Raw genomic sequence first — 20,763 nt, 5'->3', positions numbered from 1 at the left:
CCGGACTTCATCACGTGATGGGCCCTGCCTCTCCTGTCCCTGGTCCCGCCCATTTTTAAAGGGCTAGGCTGGGATTGGCTCCGAAGGTCGCTGCCGCCGCCACCGCCACCACCCGGGCTCCTACTCATGTTGTCTGTGTGATTGCCATGGTCACCGTTGGTAATTAAGAGTTTTCAGACCAACTCTCATCTCGCCCCCCTCCCCACTCCCACTTCTCCAGATCAGATATCTTCCCCTGCCAAATAGGGGCCGCGCACGCTCTGCTCTTCTTTATTCGCTCTTAAAATGCCGCAGCCTCCGTCGTAGATAAGTCGTAGATGATTCGGGCTCGCTTACCAACATCGTTTTGGAACCTTTTAGGACGCCTTGACCAAGGAAGGCCCTGAACCCTCCCTCCCCCCACCTCCCGCAGAGCCAGTGGAGGGGTCAGAGGTTAAGCACTTGACTGGATTTTTCTAGGGTTAGATACTGTCTGGAAAGTTCATGTTTTCTAAACACCAAATTTTTTTTTTTTTTACAAAACCCGAGGTTTTGGAATCAGAATTTAGCCTTGCAAAGGGACAACCTATGGGAACTAAAAAGAAAAAATGGCTGCATTCCTCCATGTTGCTCCCGCTTGCCTCCTTCCCAGCACTGGGAAGTCACGGGGTCACAGCCATAGACCTTTTCGTGATAAAAAGGGCAGAGTGTTGGCCAAGCCGTCCTTTCACAAATTTTTTTCCCCTCTTGTAAATCTTGAGCTGTCGTTATTTGTGGGGGTCTCCCTACAGACCCCTCGAAGGGGAGCGATAGTCCTCTTACTGTCCCCCGTTACAGTAAGGTGTGAAGCTCGTATGAAAGGCCTTCTCTTCGCCGGGTACTGTGCCTAGAGAGAGCTGGAGATACAAAAAGGTTCTCTGGGAGTCCCTGATCTCATTTGGGGGGACATAAGTAAAAACAACTATAGACAGCAAACGTGATAGAGACTGGACACACTAAGGATGACAGACCCCGGAATTGAGCATGGCTGGGAAAGGCTTGCAGAAGGCGGGATTCTAGCTGACACCTGAAGGAAGCCGGAAGCAAGAGAGGAGGAGGAGGGAGAGGCTTCCAAGTCTGGGGGCCAGCCAGTGGAAAGGCCTACGACAGGGTGAGTTTCTTGCCAAGGAGGCTGGTGTCACTGGACTGAACAGGATAGGATGTGTTTGTGTGGGGGGGGCAGGGGACAGGGGTGGGGAGTGTGTGTGGGGGGTAAGGTTTAGGAAGATTGGAGAGGTGGAGAGGGGCAGGTTATAAAAGACTAAGGAACCCAAAGTGATTTTATATTTGATCCTGAAAGTAACAGATATCTACTAGAGTTTATTAATAGAAGGATGACGTGGGCCTGGGCCCAATTTTTCCCTATCAGGATTTTGTCCCTTGCTACCCTTTAAGGGTATAAGCCACCACTAGCTTATGTAGTCCTTCTCTTCGTGTTCACTACCACTTCCTTCAGGAAACTTCCAGACCACTCCTTGAACCTCAAATAGCATTTTGCTGTTACCACTCTCTTGTACTTATCATGTATTATTTTGTATCTTTATGGTGTTTCACATTCCTCTACTGATTATTATAGGTCCATTAGGGAGGGACTTTATTCCATCAAAATTTTATTATCATTATTATTTATTAATATATTTATTATTATATTGTTTGTTATTAACAATAATAGCAATAGCTCTTATTTACATGGGGATTTAAGATTTGCAAAGTGCTTTGCATATATGATCTCATTTCATCCTCCTAACAACTCTGTGAGATAGGTGCAATTATCTTCATGAAGATACTGAGGGGTGCCTCGTCATTTATCTGGGGCTGAATTTGTATCTAAATCTGACTCTTGAGGGCTGTGTACCCAAGAGGCACTAGAAGAGCCCCTTTCCTCAAACAGCATAGCTCCCAGACTATGACTGCACTGGAGAAAGAAAAAAGCCACAGCTCCAGGCTCTGGTGAAAAGCATACTCTTCATTCTTTGCTAATGATCCCAATCTGAAATCCCTTACTTTGATGAGAGAGGAGAGGTATCAGACACTGGAACAAAACAGCCTAGAGAAGTGTAAGGGAGATAGATAGATGATTGGATGGATGGATGGATGGATGGATGGATGGATGGATGGATGGATGATGGAGGATGGATGGATGGGTGGATGGGTGGATGGATGGATGGATGGATGGATGGATGGATGGATGAGTTTCTTCCTGAATCATTCTCTCAATGCCTTGGGAAAGGAGCCTAGGCTTAAAGCTGCAGACAGATTCTGAAACACTGAATTCTTTTAGTAAATCACCATTACAAAATTTTTGGGATTGTCCTCAGCAAACCAACCAAATCATGTTCATTTGAACTGCAACATTTATGAACATTGAAAAAAATGTTATTCATCCTTCATTTTCAAAGAAGACCAATGACATCATGATATTGGGATAAAATAGTGGATGATAGGTGATGTCTTGATTTGCAAGTGGATTTATTGGATTTAACTGAGGCAGATTTGTGCAATCCTCAGCCTTACTTTCTCTACCTGAGTCATCGAAGTCCAATGGAAGGACAAAAGTCAAGATGACTGGCAGTGGCCTGGGATGCAATGAATGACCCTGGCATCTTTGCTTTCTGATCAAGCTCTAAACACTCCATAGCACCTGCTTCAGCCACCTTCATGGCCATTGGAACAAATTATTCTTACCTGCCCATTACACCAGAGGAAGTCTTTACATGTCTGGGGATGCTTCACTGATGGGTTTGAGGACTGTAAGTTTCCCTCAACCTGGTTTAGCCCACCTGCTGAGAGTTTTAGTGGTGTGTGGTTGATGTGAATGCCACAGCTTCTTGGAGTCCCAGGTGAGGAGATGGATATTAGGTGTGCACCAAAAGTAAATCAGCAGCCATGAAAAGGGCTCCGCCCAGCCCTCACAGCAGGGGTGTTAGTCCCACCCTGAACAGCCCATATACCTTACACTCTGAACATTTCCTGCAAGTATAATAAGTACCCTAGTATTATTCCCTCATTATATTTAGGAATACCAAGCACAATCCTTGGAATAGAGTAAATATTTAATGAAAATACTAGCTGATTATTTGAAATGGCTTTACAAATTACTTAAGATCTCCAGCTAGATCTCAGATTAACTTAGCTAAAGGCATACACTTACCTATACCACTGAAAGCTATTTATCTTAAATATTTCATCCTTAAAAAGGGAATTACAGGAACTTTAAATTTCCAATCGATACAAATACTGACCATCACTAAAAATATTTCTAGAAAAGGGCTAAAAACCTGAAATAATGTTATTATCAATAGTAGAAACATAGATTTTAAAAGGTTTAATTTGCTGTCAAATGTGAAGTTATCTTGAAAAAGAAAGTGCTCTTTTGTAATTGAGGGCTAGATGGGGGAGCAAAGAGGTGACAGAAAAGCAGGTAAGATATGATACATAACAGTGGTCCTCACATTAAGAAAACGGAATTTGTGAGACACCACTCAGAAGGCAGACAGGTTAGAGAATAATTAGGGGGTGGTTGTGCACATTATTTAAAAAATTCTTTAAAAGTCCTTACAAAAGTATTCATGATGCTATCCATCTCCAAGAAAAAACTGATGGGAGTCTGCATGCAGATCAAAGCATACTTTTTAAACTTTATTTTCCTTGGAGATTTTTTGTCAGTGTTTTTTTTGCAACATGGCTAATATGGAACTATGTTTTGCATGACTGCACATGTATTATCTGTATCAAAATGCCTACCTTTCTCAAGGAAGAGGGAGAGAATTTCGAACTCAAAAATTTTTTTAAAAAGATGCTAAAAATTGTTTTTACATGTAATTGGAAAAAATAATAAAATGTAATGGGCCTGTCTCAGGGGGTGGAATAAAGATGGCAGAATAGAAACAGGACTTCCCAGGAGCTCCAGCTTCCACCTCCCCCAATTCATGTAAAAGGAGACTCTGAACAAACTTTGGAGCTACAGAACCCACAAAATGACACAGAGAAGCTAACCTCCCACTGAGGACAGCCTGGCACTAAGCAGCCAGCACAGCACCCTGGGAGCTGACCCAGCCCCAGGGGGGCCAGAGGTTTTAGCCCCAGGGCAGGCCTGACCAACCACAGGCTGGAGGGACTTCAGATCACCAGCAGCTGTGGCGGTTTCCAGAATTATCAACACATAGATGCTAAGGACAAAGTGAGAGGTCAGTGCAGCATGGACTTTGGGATCCAGTAGTTGGGAGTGAGTTGGCTTTTGCCCCCTGGATGAGAAGCTGCTGAGGAGCCATGCCACATGGCAGCTTTAGCTCCTGGCCTGCAAAGTGTAGGTGGACCAAGTGACCAGTCTAAGGGGTAATTGCTCTTGCTTTAACCTGCTTGGATCTGGATTGCAGACCAGTGTGGAGGTCCTGGGGTATGCAACCAGCTTGCCAGAGCCTGTGGAACCTTCAGAGAGGGCACTCAACTAATACTTTCGGCAGCTGAGAAGATCCCAGCGTTTGGGATGAAACTCCCCTGTCTGGTGGCAGAGTCCTACTGTGGCAAAATGCTCAGGGGTGAAGTGACTGAGTGGTGACATGAGCAGGCAGAGGAAGCAAAATAAACAGGGCACCCCAACTTTATACTCCTGTTTTGGTGACAAAAAGGATCAAAGCATGGAACAGGAGGAAGACAGTGAAGTCAGAACTCCTGCACCAAAAGGTTCAAAGAAAAATATGAGCTGGTTACAGGCCATTGAGGACCTTAAGAAGAAAATAAGAGAAGTGGAAGGAAAAATTGGGAAGAGAAATGAGAACAATGCAAGAAAATTATGAAATGAGAGTCAACAGCCTGACTGAGGAAAATCACACCTTAAAAAATAGACTAACTCAAATAGCAAAAGAGGCTCAAAAAGCCAATGAGTAGAAGAATGCCTTAAAAAGCCAAATTTGCCAGATGGAAAAAGAATCTCAAAAGCTCACTCTCACTGAAGAGAATCATTCCTTCAGAATTAGATTGGAGCAAAGGGAAACTAGTGACTTTTATGAGAAATCAAGATGCTGTTAAACAGATCCAAACAAATGAAAGAATAGAAGGTAATGTGAAATATCTCATTGAAAAACCACTGACCTGGAAAATAGATCCAGGAGAGATAATTTAAAAATTATTGGACTACCTGAAAGCCATGATCAAAGAAAGAACCTAGAAATCATCCTCCAAGAAATTCTCAAGGAAAACTGCCCTGATGTTTTAGAACCAGAGGGCAAAATAGAGGTTGAAAGAATCCACCAATCACCTCCTGGAAAAGATCCCAAAAAGAAAACTCCTAGGAATATTATAGCCAGGTTCCTAAATTCCCAGATCAAGGAGAGAATATTACAAGCAGCCAGGAAGAAACAATTTGAATATTATGGAAACACAATCAGGATAACACAGGATCTGGTAGCTTCTACACTGAGGGATCAAAGGGCTTGGAATATGATATTCCAGAGGGTAAAGGAGCTGGGATTAAAACCAAGAGTCACCTACCCAGCAAAACTGAGTATCATGTTTCAGGGGAAAATATGGGCATTCAGTGGAATAGAGGACTTTCAAGTATTCTTGATGAAAAAAACCATAGCTGAATAGAAAATTCGACATTTAGATACAAGAAGCAAGAGAAGCATGAGAAGGTAAACAGGAAAAAGAAATCATAAGGAACTTATCAAAGTTGAGCTATTTACATTCCTACATGGAAAAATGATAATTATAACTGATGAAACTTTTCTCATTATGAAAATAGTTGAAGGAAATAGAAATATATATATGTCTATACAGGAGGGTATATGGGCATATGAATACATATGTGAATGTGTGTATATATGTTTACAAGTATACATAGATAGAAGGCATAAGACCAATTTAATAGGAAGGGATGATACTTAAAAGGTGAAATTAAGAGGTGAGAGAGGAATGTAATGAGAGGAGATGGGGTGAGACAGAATGGGGTAAATTATCTCATATAGAAGAGGAAAGGGAAAATAGTTACAATGGAGGGAAAGAACAGGAAGGCAAAAAGGCAAAACTTTATTCTCATTGAATTTGGCTTGAGGAGGGAGTGAAATACACCCTAAATAGGGTATCTCACCCTACAGGAGAGTAGGGGGGAAGGGGATGAGAGGGGAGATGATGGAAAGGAGGGAAGGCTGGGGGGGAGGGAAGTTGGAAGCACCCACTTTTGAAAAGGGACAGGATCAAAGCAGAGAACAGAACAAGCGGGAGGTGGGATAGGAGGGAGGGAAATATAGTTAGTCTTTTATAATATATCTACTATGGTAATGTTTTGCACAGCTACACATGTACGACATATACTGAATTGCTTATCTTCCCAGTAATGGTGGGTGACAAGGGAGGAAGGGAATGAATCTGGAATTCAAAGTTTTAAAATCAAATATTCAAATATATATATATGTGTGTGTGTGTACATATATATATATAGTATAATTAATACTATTTTACATGTAATTGGGAAATAAGATATACAAGCACTGGGGCATAGAGATCCACCATACCCTACTGGAAAAGTCGAAGGGGGTATGGGAGAAGATATGGGAGAGAGCAGATTGGAGGAGGGAATATCCTGTGGGACCTCTTTTTTGGGGCAGAGGGTAGGGGAAAAAAAGGGAAAAATTTGTAACTCAAAATCTAGCGGAAATGAATGATGTAAACCAGAAGTTAATAAAGCATATGAAAAAAAAAAGTGTAATGGGCCTAAAAAGTATTCAGGAGAGGTTTTTAGGTATCCTTGTTGTGACAAGTAATTGAAAATGATGTCAACATTTTAAGTAAAAGATGTAATTTTATTTAAGCCTAAGAATTTTCACAGTTGTGTACTCACACTTTTTTTTTTCATTAACTCAACATAATAGTTTTGGCAAACAGCTTTACATCTTAAAATTTTGCAATTCAAACAGTTCTTTATGTTTTCCTCAAAACCCTAACACTTTTTGGGTAAATTTGAATTTTATTTCAACACATACATGGATGGATACAATAGGGAATATGAGAGATAGATTATTTTAAGCATTTTAGAGTTATTTAAAGATTCTTCCCATATCTAGGAGAAAAATGAAATAAAAGTTTAATTAACAAGGAACATAGCTTATTTGAAACTCTTTGGACATTTCTTTCTTGCTTGGACATCCAAAATATAAGTGGAAGCAAGCAAGGTCAAGATAACAGAAGAAAAATTGAGTCTTTATGTTTCATACTTGAGGTTATAGAGGAATGAAATGAAGAGGAGTTGATTAATGTGTAAAATTAAAAGTTGGGAAGCTGCTTAAGAAAGTGGCTTAATTTGGTCACGTACATTCCCTTTTGCTCAAAAACTGCAGAGGTTTGAAAAGATTAGATGGTGTTACAGCTTTAATTTTCTCCAGTTAAAATTGGAACTCAGTAATAACAAGTCTCACCTTACACTGACCTTTGAAATTTTAGCAATTTATGACAGGCACAGTTATGTCTTTACACAGAGAAGGAACATTAAAGAGTAAATGAATAAAAGAAAAATTAGTATTACTGTTGTATATAATGCTTTAAATCAATACACCCACTTATTATATGTTTCAAATAACAGTTAGTGATGGACCTGTTGCCAAAGCAGGAAAAGCTGATAAGCATAATCCACCTGTACCAATTATATGCAAAAAAAAAGTACATATAGGATATGTCCATTCCATCTTTCTAGTATCTCTGGGGTATCTCTTGTTGGGGGTAACAGCAATAAAGGTACAGGTACTCAGCAGCAGTGGAAACTTCCTATTATGATATGGGTTTTTAACTGGACTGAACCTACTTAGTTAAGCCTCCAGTACAAGATATCATTTCAGAATTCTTCATCGAGGACAATGACCTCAGATAGACCCTGACAATTTTGGGTCAAGAAGATTCTTCTATTCTAGTGCTTCTTATACACCCCCAAATAACCACAATTCCCTATGAATGGTTCCTACAGATAACAGTCAGAGTGCTGAAATCTTCCTAGCATTTCTCCAAAGGTTATAGTTACTATTTATAAAAGCAATTTGAAAGAGAAAGGATGCTCTGATAAGAAGCTATAGGGTCATTTTCATCTAAGCACCCAAATCTCACCTATCTGAAAGGCAATATTACTGTAGCTTACAGATCACAAACCTTTTAATTAAAAAGGGTAATTATAGCTGGACAAGTAAAGCACACCAACCTTTAAGAACATAAATTAGGAACAACCTAGCTTTTCTGAAGCACTTGATGAAACGTTTTTAAAACAGCTTTAACAGAAAGCATCCCAGAATCTAAGACATACTGTAATCCAAAGCTATTGGTAGTCAGAAGAATTGTGGGAAGGAAGAAACATAAAAAGCAATGAAACTTAAGTTAGGCCTATAATAACAAGTGAAATGAACAATGGAGATAATATACAACTGTGACTCAAGCATGAAATCATTTTGTTTGTAAAATCAAGAAAATTGTAGAGGCAATTTGGTGTAGAGGAAGAGTAATGGCCCTGAAATTAGGAAGACTGTAGTTCAAGTGCTGTCTCTAAAACTTACTGGCTGTGGTTCTGATCAGATCACTTAACCAGTATGTGAAATACTATGCAAGGTGTCTCAAAAGTCTTGGCACGGTTTTAAGTTATTAAAGCTTAAAACTGCACTTGGACTTTGGAGGTACTCTATACAACTCAAGTAACTTCCCAAAACTTCTCTACTAAGTCACAGACTTAATCTGTTATGATCTGTGTTGGTGGGAAAAGTTTCCAAACTGGAATGCTGATGAAATCACAGATCCTTTGCGCATTCATACCCAGAAAACTAGAATAAAAGTGGTTTGGGGGGGAAAGGCCTAGATTCTCTACCTTGCTTGGACAGTGTAGCCCTGGCCAAAGCAAAATAGCTACTGTAAACAAATTAAGTTCACAAAAAAGTTCATATGCAGGCCTCTCCATCCTGTTTTCTCTGTTGACAATCATCTGCCCTTGTAAGGTCCCACTTCTCAGAGAATGACAGCCTGGGAGCTCAAGCTTGAATTAGGAACAGAGGCCCTTCTTTTTAAAGCAGTTTCTGAAAGGAAGTAGCATTTCTTCAGAGAAAGGCCTCAAGCAAAGGTCTTAGTGAGGATCTCTTCCTGCTGCTGCAGATGTATGGTTCCAATTCCTACAGCCGGTGCTGGTAAAGGAGGTCGGCTTACCAGACGAAGCTGTGATTAGAGTGGGGAAAAAAATCATGTTTTAGATTCTAGCTTAGATGTAGGGCTAGAAGGGATCTCAGAGGCCACCTATGTTGAGTCCCTTCATTTTACAGATGAGAAAATTGAAGCCAAAGGAGGATAGGTGACGTACACAATAAGGGTCAGAGACAGGATTTGAATCCAGGTCTTCTGACTCCAGAACCAATGCTCTTATTCTACTTGTACAGCTTGTTTATCCTTAAGTTGTATTAATGCACTCATATTAAGTAATAATCATAACAACAACAACAATAATAATAGCTAACATTTATATTGTACTGACTATGTGCCAGGTGCTGTGCTAAACACTTCACAGTTATTATCTCATCTGGTCCTCAGAGTTAGGTGCTATTATTAATCCTCATTACACAGATAAGGACTAAGACAAGCAGAAGATAAGTGACTTGCCCAAGTTCAGACAGCTCGTACTTTAAGTATCTGAGAGTGCATACTCATTCAGGTCTTCCCGCCTCCAGGCCCAGCACTCTCTCCACGGCACCACCTACATACCGTATGTGTGTACATGCATGTCTGTGAATGCAGGTAAATACACACATACATATATGTGTGTGTTTAGTACCTGAGTTCTGGCCTCACATATGTACTTTTTGTGTATAAATGTTTGAGTCTGGTTCAGGTTTGGTTGCCCTTGACTTTCACATCAGATTTAAAAACACATGTGTTAATTGCACTAACCAAGCTAGAAATCCTTTAACAGTTAGTAGTAAGAACAAAATGAAAAGGATAATTGTAAAATTTCTAATTCCCCTCTAAGAATACATATACACATATGTGCACACACGTACATATACACATACATATAAAATATGCATTGCATATGTACATATATGTATTTGTGGGGTAGTTTGGTATTGGACATATACCAATCTTAAAAACAGTACTAGAGGAGTAAATGTTCTTGGTTTCCCAATTCCTTAACTGCAGAAGTTAAGCACAATTTACAATACAGCTTCTGTCATTCAGGTCACCTAGATAGATCACCTTGCTCTCCCATAATGCTCAGAAACCCTATTTCTGGGTCAAGAAATCCTGAGCAATCAAATAATAGAGGCAGCCAGGAGATAAGGTTTTTAGGGACATGTTGCTGGTATACACACATAAATAGCTTGATAAGTGACTTTATACTCTATTTTGAAAAAATGATTAGTTTGTGTGAATCTCTTTTTGGAAAATCAGACCTATGATTTTGTTGGTATACGGAATTTCTAGGGAGGAAACTCCCAATGCCAACACAGGCTGGCCCCTGTTGTGAAACTTTAGGGAGCTGCCTGAGGCACTGAAAGATTAAGTACTTTGTCTAGGGCCACACACAGCCAGAACGAATCAGGGGTAGTAGTTAAGAGGTAGGAGCCAGGTCTTTCTGGTTCCAAAGTCAACTATCATTAATGCTTCTTGGAATTTGCTTCGTGGAATTCGTGAATATGGGCATTAAAAAAGTTTAAATGGTAAGCAATGATTAAATTTCTTTTTACATACTCCAGAAAAACAAAGCAAAATAAATCAAAAAGTCAAAAGCCTTACCTTGCAGGCTAGCTGTTTTTCAAATCTTGGGGAGATAAAAAACCACGGACCCATATTCTGTGGCTCTTCTTGACTCCAAATAAAATCTGCAGGGGAAAGACCCAACCATCAATTCACTATGTACACAAACACACATCCCTTTCTAAAATGATATGATATGGCTTGTTCTGAAAAGTTAACCTTGGTCCTTATCTATAGTACAGCAGCACTATAGAAAAATCTCAGTTAATTGGATTTATCAACTCTTTCTTCGGTAGCCTGAGTACTCATTTAATCACCAACACCCATTTTAATCATTTTTGATGGAAATCTTTGTGAAATGTATTATATACTTCTTAAAGTATACACCTTTTTTTTTTTTTTAAAGTAATTGGGGTTAAGTAACTTGTTCAAGGTTACACGGCCAGGTGTTTCTGGGTGGGTGCTAAGTGTCTGAGCCCGGATTCGATCACAGATCATCCCGACTCTGGGGCCGGTGCTCTTACTCGCTGTGCTATCTGGCCGCCCCTAAGTATACACCTTCTTAAAGAGAGTAGACCAGACATCATTTGGTTATCTTTTTTGACTCAGTCGCCATGACAAACTTCAATGAAAACAAATAATGCCCTCAGCATCTATGAAGGGCTACTGGCTCCTCTCTCTAAGTGACCTCAGATTCTTGAGTTTGAGATTATGGATCTATAGCTAGAAGGGAGTTTACAGGCCATCTAGTCCACACTCCTCATTTTACAGAAGAACTAAGGCCCTGAGAAGGTCAGTAAGCTCAACTGTTGCCAAATTTAGTGCTCTCTTTATTATAGGAAAGCTTTTGGTCTTAGTTTTCTCTTTCTTGTTTACTCACTGCCAACCTGTTAGATATGACTTCTCATATATATGAAGCAGCTCTTCCCTTCTTCTAATCTTGGGAGGGGGATCTAGATATTGGGTCATACAATAATTAGAACTGTATAAAGAGTGAAGAGTAACTACTCAAGGATCTCTCAGATTAGTAAACTTCATGAACTTTGTGACATTTCTTTTGGTTGTTCATAGCCCTTTTTTTTAAAAACAAGGTTTTCTTGTCTGTGTTCAATTCATTCATTAATCACGTAGAAGAGAATGTTCCAGGCACTGAGGATACTATCCCCTCCCCCCAGTTATTTGCCCTCAAGGAGCTACATTCTATTATATATAAATATAAATAGAGGCAAAATCATTTGAGTAGGGAAAGAATGCCTATATCTTAGGGGGGGTGGAGAGAAGGTTTAAGTGGGTCAGGAAACGCTTCCTGAAGGAGGTAACTCTTGAGGAGAACCTTGAAGAAAGCAGAAGGAATACATTTTACTTATGTTGGATAGCTTGTGAAAAGGCAAGAAGCAGGAAGAGGAATGCCAAATCAAGGAACAGAAAAAGGCCAGTTGGGCCAGAGCATACAGTGTGCATAGGGGAATAGTGGGAAATAAGGTTGTAAAGTTAAGTTGCAGCCAAATTCTTCAGAGCTTTAAAGGCCAAACTGACGAATTTTATTATAGCAGCAAGAGGAAGCAGCTGAAGATGCTGGAGTGGGGAACTGCCTTAGGAAGATATTCTGGTGGCTGGGGGGAAAATGTTCTGGAAGGTTATTTCCATAGTCTGGAGTGGGGTGTGTGTGGAGGGGTTGAGGAGGACTTGAAGCAGGCAGATAGTGGTGCAAGTAGAGAAGAGACAGACTGATTATGGGAGGTGAGGGAGAGGAATCAAGGCTCACTTAAAGAATCAATCAGATGGGCAGAGCCAAGATGGCAGAGTAGAAGCACAAACTTGGCATGGGCTCTGGCTCCAACCACTTCCAATACCTGTAAAAAAAAATGACTCTAAACAAATTTTAAAGCTACAGAACCCACAAAGTGACAGAGAGAAACAAATCTCCTGCTGAAGGCAGCCCAGCAGGCCAACAGGAAGAGTCTATTGCAGCATGCTGGGAGCTGGGCTCAGTCTGGCAGAAGCCATGTAGTTACAGGCCCCAGGGTAGCCCCCACCAGCAACGGCCAGAGTAGGTTTCAGGAGAGTGAATCACTAGCAGCTGTGGCAGTTTCCAGACTTTTCAACCCATAAACGCCAAAAAGAAAGTAAAAGATCAGTGTGGAACTCTGTTGGAACCAGGGTGAAGGAAAAGCCTGGTCTGGCCCCTGTGCCTGGGGCAAGAGGTAACAAAAGTGCCTTGGCTGAAGCATGTGGCTGCCTCTGGAGCTCCTGGCCTGCGGATCATAGGGGGACCAAGCAACCATTCAGAGGGTAATTGCTCTTGCTTTAACCTGCTTGGATCTGGATTGCGGTCTTGGGTGGTGGTCCTGGGGTGTGTGGCCAGTGTGCCAGAGCTTGTGGAGGCTATACAGAGGGCGCCCTCCTAATAGCTCCGACAGCTGCGAAAACCCCAGTGATCTGGGACAAAGCTCCCTCCATTCTGGAAGCAGAGAAGCCACTGTGGCAAAGAGCTCAGAAGCCAAGTAATTGACTGGCAAGATGAGCAAGTAGAGGAAATGTAATCAGACCATAGATTCATTTTTGGGGGACAAAAAAGATGAAAGCATGCAATGGGAGGAAGACAAATGAAGTCAGAACTCCTGCATCAAAAGCTTCCAAGAAAAATATGAACTGGTCATGGGGGAGCTCAAAAAGCATTCTGAGAATCAAGTAAGAGAAGTGGAGGAAAAACTGAGAAGAGAAATGAGAATGATGCAAGAAAATCATGAAAAGTGAGTCAACAGCCTGCTAAAGGAGACCCCAAAAAGTACCAAAGAAAATAACCGTCCTATAAAATAACACATATACCCTCCTATACATACATATATACACATATATATTCCCTTCAGCTATCCTCATACTGAGAAAAGTCTTATGAGTTACAATTATCATTTTTCCATGTAGGAATGTAAATAGTTCAACTCTGGTAAGCTCCTTATGATTTCTTTTTCCTGTTTACCTTCTCATGCTTCTCTTGCTCCTTATATTTGAAAGTCAAATTTTCTGTTCAGCTCTGGTTTTTTCATCAAGAATGCTTGAAAATCCTCTATTTCATTGAATGACCATATTTTCCCCTGTAGCATTATACTCAGTTTTGCTGGGTAGGTGATTCTTGGTTTTACTCCTATTCTACAGCAAAATGGGGGGAAGGGGATAAGAGGGGGGATGATAGAAAGGAGGGTAGAGTCTGAATGCAGATGGAAGTATTCTGTTTTCTCTTTTTTGGGGGGCGGGGGAAAGGGGGGAAGGCAGGGCAGTTGGGATTGGGTAACTTGCCCAAGGTCATACAACTAGTAAATGTGTCAAGTGTCTGAGGCCAGTTTTGAGCAAGGGTTCCCCCTGACTCCAAGACTGGTACTCTATTCACTGTGCTATCGAGCTGCCCCTTCCTCTTTTTAAATATTTTTCTTTCTCATGCTTTTTTCCTTTTGTTCTGATTCTTCTTTTACAACATGACTAATGTGGAAATGTGTTTAATATGACTGTACATGTAAAAACCTATATCAGATTACTTGTTGTCTTGGGGAGGGAGGAGGGGAAGGAGAGAGAAAAATTTAGAACTCAAAATCTTAAAAAAGTGAATGTTGAAGACTATCTTTACATGTAATTGGAAAAAATAAAATTCTATTAAATGGGGGAAAAAGAACTTTAAAAAAAGAATCAATAGGGGCGGCCAGGTGGCTCAGCGAGTAAGAGCACCGATTCCAGTGTTGGGACGACCTGGAGATCGAATCCCGGGCTCAGACACTCAGCACCACACCCAGAAATAACTGGCCGTGTAACCTTGAGCAAGTTACTTAACCCCAATTGCTTAAAAAAAAAAGAATCAATCAACAGAAAATTATTAAGCACTTTCTATGTGTCAGGCACATAGGTGCTAAAGATGACTCCACGGTTGCCAGCCTGCGTAGCTGGAAGGATGATTGTGCCCTTAACAGAAATAAGGATGTTTGGAATGAGGCAGGTGTAGGCAGAAAGATGAATTTTGGACATGTTAACTTTGAGGTTCTTTGAGAAATCTGGATGAAGATGACAATGAGAATTAGATTTCAGAAACACAATTAAGGCCAGGTATATAAATTTGGGAATCATCTCAGTAGATGATAATTGAAGCTATGGAAGTTAATGATCACCAAAAGAAAGTGAAGGAGTCAAGAAGGGGGTCCACAAAAAACTTTGAGGGGACATCCATGGTAAGAGCACAAAAAGGGTTCAGACAGGTAGAAGAACAACCAGGTGAGAGCAGTATCATGAAAGCAAAAGGAGGAAAGTATCTAAGAGGTAGTGTAAAATACTATAGAGAGGTCATATAGAGTGCAAGACATAGATGTCTTTTTCTAGGGAAATGACTAATAAGGGAGTAGAGTGACAGGCTATTATTTTGTGGATCTATAGACAATATGGCATTGTGGATAGAAGGTCAGTCTTGGAGTCAGGAACATCTAGATTTAAGTACTGCCTCTGGCGCAGACAGAGTGAGGCACTGTGAGGCTAGACAAGTCATTTAACCTCTTAGTGCCTCGCCCAATGCTCTAAAACTAAAGGTTGCAAAAAAAGTGGCTGATATCTACTTTTAGAATTCTTTTTTGACAGTTCCACATACAATGACATCTCAGGTCCAAACCAGAAAAGAAAAAAGGGATGATAGTTTGAGGGCACAGTGTGATATTTTTTTTAATGGATGGGCATAAATACCTGGGCATATTTGTAGGCAACATGGAAGGATCTAGGAAATATGCAAATATTGAATGTGAAGGGAAAAGGGGAATATCAGAGGGGCAATCTCCTGGAAATGGCTTGAAAGGAGGGGACTAAGTGGAGAGGTTGGCCTTAACAAGGAGAAGTGCCATCAAAGACTGTATGTAGCAAAGGAGGAGAGAATTCTGGACAATGTAATGGGGATTTTGAGAAAGAGGTTAGGCAAAAAGATGGGATCATGACAAATAGCCTCTTTTCCTCAGTAAAGTAGGAGATAAAGTTCTCAACTGAAAGGGAGTGAGGAGAGGGTGGTGTAGGAGGCTTGAAGAAAAAATAGAAGATTTGGAACAGCCACTGGCAGGGTGTATATTAGAGGCAAGGTGTTATTATGTTTTAATTCTACTGCCACCATGTCACAAATATAAACTAGTATAGCCATACCCATAACCTAATGTTACTATTTTGAAAAATTTAACTTTTCTGGACGGGTAAGGCCCTGTGGTTAAAATTCCCATCCTATCCCTGACAAATATAATTTGGGTGTCAAATAGAAAGTATATTATCTTTGGGACCTAGGCATCCAGGAAATACTTGTGAGATGTCCTAGAAAGATTAATCTTCGTTTTAACACAATAATAAAGAGGCATGAAGTGGCATATAGGGCAAAGCAGCATATCCTGCAAATCTGTTCCCAAGATCCTTTACCTTTGGCATTTTTGTATTTGCTCAACTCTTGCTGTAATGCTTCCAGTGGGAAAGGGCAGAGTTCTTCTATTCGGATGATAGCAGAATCATCTTTCTTCTCCCCTAAAGTTTCTCTTTGCTTCACCAAAGTGTAGAAATGTTTGCCTGAGCAGAAAACTACTCTCTTAACTCTGTTGGTAGAAAGAGGAAAGGGGAAGGTAGAGAGAGAGGAGCATAAGAATGAAAATCTATTTCTATATACAAATACATATAATTTGCTTAAATTTGACTGTTTTCTGTGAAATGTGTTGACAGAATTTGCTTTGACACAGCAGACACTTCCCCAAAACACCAAAAAAAACTTTCTACAAAATATATTCCCCCCCCAAAACCAGTTTATCGGTTGTTAACAGAAAGAAGGGCTGGGTCCCTTCCTTTGACAATTTGGGGCTAATATTGACTATTAGCATAGTTAGTTACCATCTCCCCTTGTTGATTTGATTGTGTCATTATGTATATTTTTGTTATGTTTTTAATTTAAAAATTCTCCTAACAATTTAAGATCTACTACAGACTAATATCTAATGTGAAAGTATTTGCAGATCCTATACGTGATTGTATGCCGTAATGGTGGGGGGAGGCGGAGAAAATATGAAACTCAAGGAATTGTGGATTTGGATCTTGTAAACTAAAAGTGAACAAACAAATTAATAAAGACCAAAAAATTAAAAAAAAAAGATTTACTACAGAAGAGCTTCCTCTAGGATTATTTCCCGTCTATCCTGTTTGTACATAGTTGTTTGCAGGTTGTCTCTTGCAGGAGACTGTGAGTCCCTGGAAGGTAAAGACTGTTTTTGCCTTTCTTTGCATCCCCAGCACTTAAGACAATGCCTACCTAGCACATAGTAAATACCGAATAAATGCTTCTTAACTTAATATTCTTTCAGAGGAAGCCAAAAAAGACAGGGGGTTTTTTTGCCTTTTTTTTTTTTTGGAGGGGGAAGGTAGGGCAATTGGGGTTAAGTGACTTGCCCAAGCTCATAAGGCTAGTTTTTTGTGTCATGTGTCTGAGGCCGGATTTGAACTCAGGTCCTCCTGACTCCAGGGCCAGTACTCTATTCACTGCACCACCTAGCCATCCTTAAAAAAAGACAGTTCTAAATATTTAGTTAATAAACCAATAAGATAGGATTCAAATAGGCTCACTTATTACCATATACTCAGCTACACTTTTTGGTCTTCATTGTTTTAAACTTTCCCTCCTCTAGGCACTGATTACCTGCTGCCTTAAAAGGACCTATCAGGAGACTAGGATGCCGCCCAGCTGGGAGCAGGAGGTACAAATTGTTGTCTACTGTTTCTCACCTATCTCCTGCATTGTGGGAGTAGTGGGAAAGGGACAGATTATGATTCCTAAGAAGGCAGAAAAGTGTTGGATTTTGTGACAAAGGAAGCTGAAAACTGTACTGGGGACTGAGGATGTTAAGTATAGTACGAGGGGCAGAACTTGTCTCAAGTGTGTTTCCTGCTCTGGACATTGCACTGGAGAACAAATGTGGGAAAGTGCAGAAGCTGGGAGCCCTTGGCACCATGGTGCTTGCCTTGAATCTCTGTCCTTTGTACGGGCGTCATGGTGTGTGTGGAGAGAGTGTGTGGGGGAAAGGCTTTTTTGGCCTGATTTCTGGTATCCTACAGACAGTGTACATACCAGTAAGTAGTAATAAGAGAGCTAAAAGACCAGATTCTATCTAGATCAGGTTCTCAATTGAGGAGTTCAGATTTTAAGGGGTTCATGTACTTAGGGAAAAATTACATATTTATTTCAATATAATTGGTTTTCTTTATAACTGTTTTTCATTTTATGCATTTAAAAGCATTATTCTGTTAAAGGGTCCATAGGCTTCACCAGAGGTCAAAGTGGTCTATGACACAACAGAAGTTAAAAATCTTTGATCTAGACAATTTAGTTCATGGGAACAGCTAAGTCTTACTCAGTTTCTATTCCTAAAAGATAGTGGGGAAGGAGAGTGAGGTGGAAATTTCTGTGCAAGCTCTGAAAAGTACATATTCTTATGGCAAAGAGAACTTATGAAAGTACTTTGTACATAAAGCACAAAGAGTCCTTATTAAAAGTACCATATATTAGTAATTAAAATCACTAGTTATTAGAATTTGAGCTCTGTCTTGTTTTTCTCTTTGTACCCCCAGTACTTACTATATAAGCATTCTTTCCTTGTGTGTTTATGATAAAAATGTACTTACTACATGTGTTTATGTGAATAGTTTAATACATATCCCTCTTCCCCAACGCCCCTAAATTAGAAAGAGCTCTTGGATTTGTTGAATATCCTACTGAAGTCTAAGTACAGTAGAATCCTAGTATAACATAAATTATTACTCGTGGCTTAGAAAACATAACAATTGCATAAAACAAAAGACCAGTATCAAATCGTTAACTTGTAACAAAGGTGTTAGTCCTAGCTAAAAACACTGGTATTACAAAAAAAGTTCCACTGTAATTGTATTCTTTACCCTGTTTTAATTAACTCCTCCAAAATGCATGTCCCTTCAGGTGGTAACAGTAAAAATGCATAGAAAAAAGCAGAAACTTTATTCATTTCTTTTGCTAACAGACTTTTTTTAGGATAGCAGAGTTCTTTTTCACAATAAAGCAACACACACACACACACACACACACACAAACACAAAATGTCTTTCCAAACCTTGGTAACTCTGAATTCCTTACCCTGTACTTGTTTTCTTGCTTATTAAAATACTATAACAGATAATAAAGATAGAAATCAAATTACTTTTTAGGATCTACAGAAGAATCACCAATGACTGGTCTGAATGTTGTCCCTGGTGCCATTTCTTGAAAACTTGACACAGCTGCCTGAAGAGGGAAAAAAAAAAGCAGCACAGGTTATGTTAGAATTAACTGAAGATACTTTTGAGATAAGGAGGATTCAAATTGAATTTTCATTTGAATTTTCTAATCCCTGAGCTGTAAATTCAAATGAAACGTCAGCCAACTAACATGGAAAGAATACAAGCAGTGGTGTGCTGGGAAATGTTTACCATCTGGCTCTCAAGGGGAAAATGTGAATATGGCACAATTTTATGTTTAATCTGCATTATTAACATTTTCCCCATCACTTTCTTAAATCTAGGAAATCAACAAAACAATAAACCAAACCCTGATTTCCAATGTGTAAAGTAATGCTCACTAGCAACTGGCTGCTGAGCTGATTCTAGCTAGCTCTGGCATACTTCTAAATATAAGAATATTTCTATAATAAAATATCTGTGATGTAATCATAACAGTATAGCCAAAAGCATCTGTACTAAGGAAGACAAGCCTACATTACAACATGGGACTCTCAAAATAAGCACTATTAGTGAAGTCTTGGTGAACTTTGTCAGATATGCAACTTAGGCTCTAGCTATACACAAATATATACTACCTATCTATATATATAAATCTATACTATACTATCACAAAGTCCCCCTTCCAGTGGGTCAAACCCCATCTCCAAGAAAGGTAGCAAGAACAATCAGACTACTCCATCCCCACTTATCCCTCAGGGTAGAGCCCACAGAACATAAATAAGAGAAAATACTTGGTCCAGAAGAACACTGGATTTGGGCTCTTCTCTGTTTTCTAAAGGCTTACCAAGAACTATTCTTCCTTTAACAGATAATCCTAGTTAGCCCAAAGACAATGGTATAATAATAGTTAGTCTTATGCCCATCAGCACAATGCTAATTAGCTTTCCTTTCCCATAAATAACCTAGCTAAAAGGTGCTCTTCCTATGTTGGAAACAGTAGCGCAGTTACTCACAAATCAGCTTCATCTTTCAGTAGATTTTTTTTTTGCTTTTTGGAGGGCAATTGGGGTTAAGTAACTTGCCCAAGGTCACACGGCTAGTTTGTGTGTGTGTGTGTGTGTGTGTGTGTGTGTTAAGTGTCTGAGGCCACATCCGAACTCAGGTCCTATCTGCACAAATAGCTGCCTCTTCTTTCCCATCTCCTGCCACGTCTCTTCATAAGCACCACCACCACACCCCTTACTTTTGATTGCATGGAAGTCCTGGGGAAAAGCATGGTGCTTTCAGAGAACCAGGAGGCTCATAAGCGAAAGAGAAGAAACTGAAAACAGGACCATCATAAAAAAAGCAGACTTAAGTCCAGCCTGTCTTATATACCGGCTACCTTAAACAAAAATACTATCCCTGATTTTGTCTGAAATTTTCTGCTACACTTGATTTTCCATTAAATTAGAAATTTGTTGGTTTAACAAGAATACTCTGTTCAAAAGGCACTTACCTCTGAGAGGTAAAAGGGCTATCAATCAATTTGTATATGAATGTGAATTCGTATAGCAATAACCTTCCTTTGTTATAACATCTCTGTTTACTAAAACAATATTCTACCCATATAGATATATATACCATATATATATACCCATATACCCATATATGGGTTCCAGTCTAAACCTTTTAAACTCACCTGAAGGAGGTTCACAATATCACCTACTTACTTCATCATACTAGTTTGCTACTAGCATATTAAAAATCAGTAGATCAATTCACCCACTTACTGAATGAATGAATTAGAATTTTGAAAGCAGT

General features: G+C 39.8%; 1 protein-coding gene and 1 long non-coding RNA gene across 2 annotated transcripts in view; one reads left to right on the top strand and one right to left on the bottom strand.

The window, feature by feature from the left end:
* The first annotated feature begins 71 nt into the window (after nt 1-71).
* On the top strand, nt 72-19,010 carry LOC138175988 (uncharacterized). The gene is made up of 2 exons (XR_011172138.1): nt 72-1,129; nt 17,400-19,010. It is a non-coding gene; the product is annotated as an uncharacterized lncRNA (long non-coding RNA).
* LOC138175987 (2-oxoadipate dehydrogenase complex component E1) overlaps nt 6,798-20,763 on the bottom strand; it is a 68,610-nt gene continuing 54,644 nt past the window's right edge. The window contains exons 14-17 of the mRNA XM_069106653.1: nt 18,942-19,024; nt 16,153-16,322; nt 10,768-10,853; nt 6,798-9,195 (exon numbers count right to left, since the gene is read on the bottom strand). Coding sequence (XP_068962754.1) covers nt 9,094-9,195; nt 10,768-10,853; nt 16,153-16,322; nt 18,942-19,024 — 441 coding nt within the window. The 3' untranslated portion in view covers nt 6,798-9,093. The remainder of the gene's footprint in view (nt 9,196-10,767; nt 10,854-16,152; nt 16,323-18,941; nt 19,025-20,763) is intronic.

The sequence above is a fragment of the Petaurus breviceps genome, unplaced genomic scaffold (genome assembly GCF_028583685.1).
Source record: "Petaurus breviceps papuanus isolate PSGF00001 unplaced genomic scaffold, PetGlider_PUasm1.0 80, whole genome shotgun sequence".
Lineage (NCBI taxonomy): Eukaryota > Metazoa > Chordata > Mammalia > Diprotodontia > Petauridae > Petaurus > Petaurus breviceps.
Note: the sequence above shows the minus strand (reverse complement) of the source record. Positions and strands in the feature narration are given on the sequence as shown.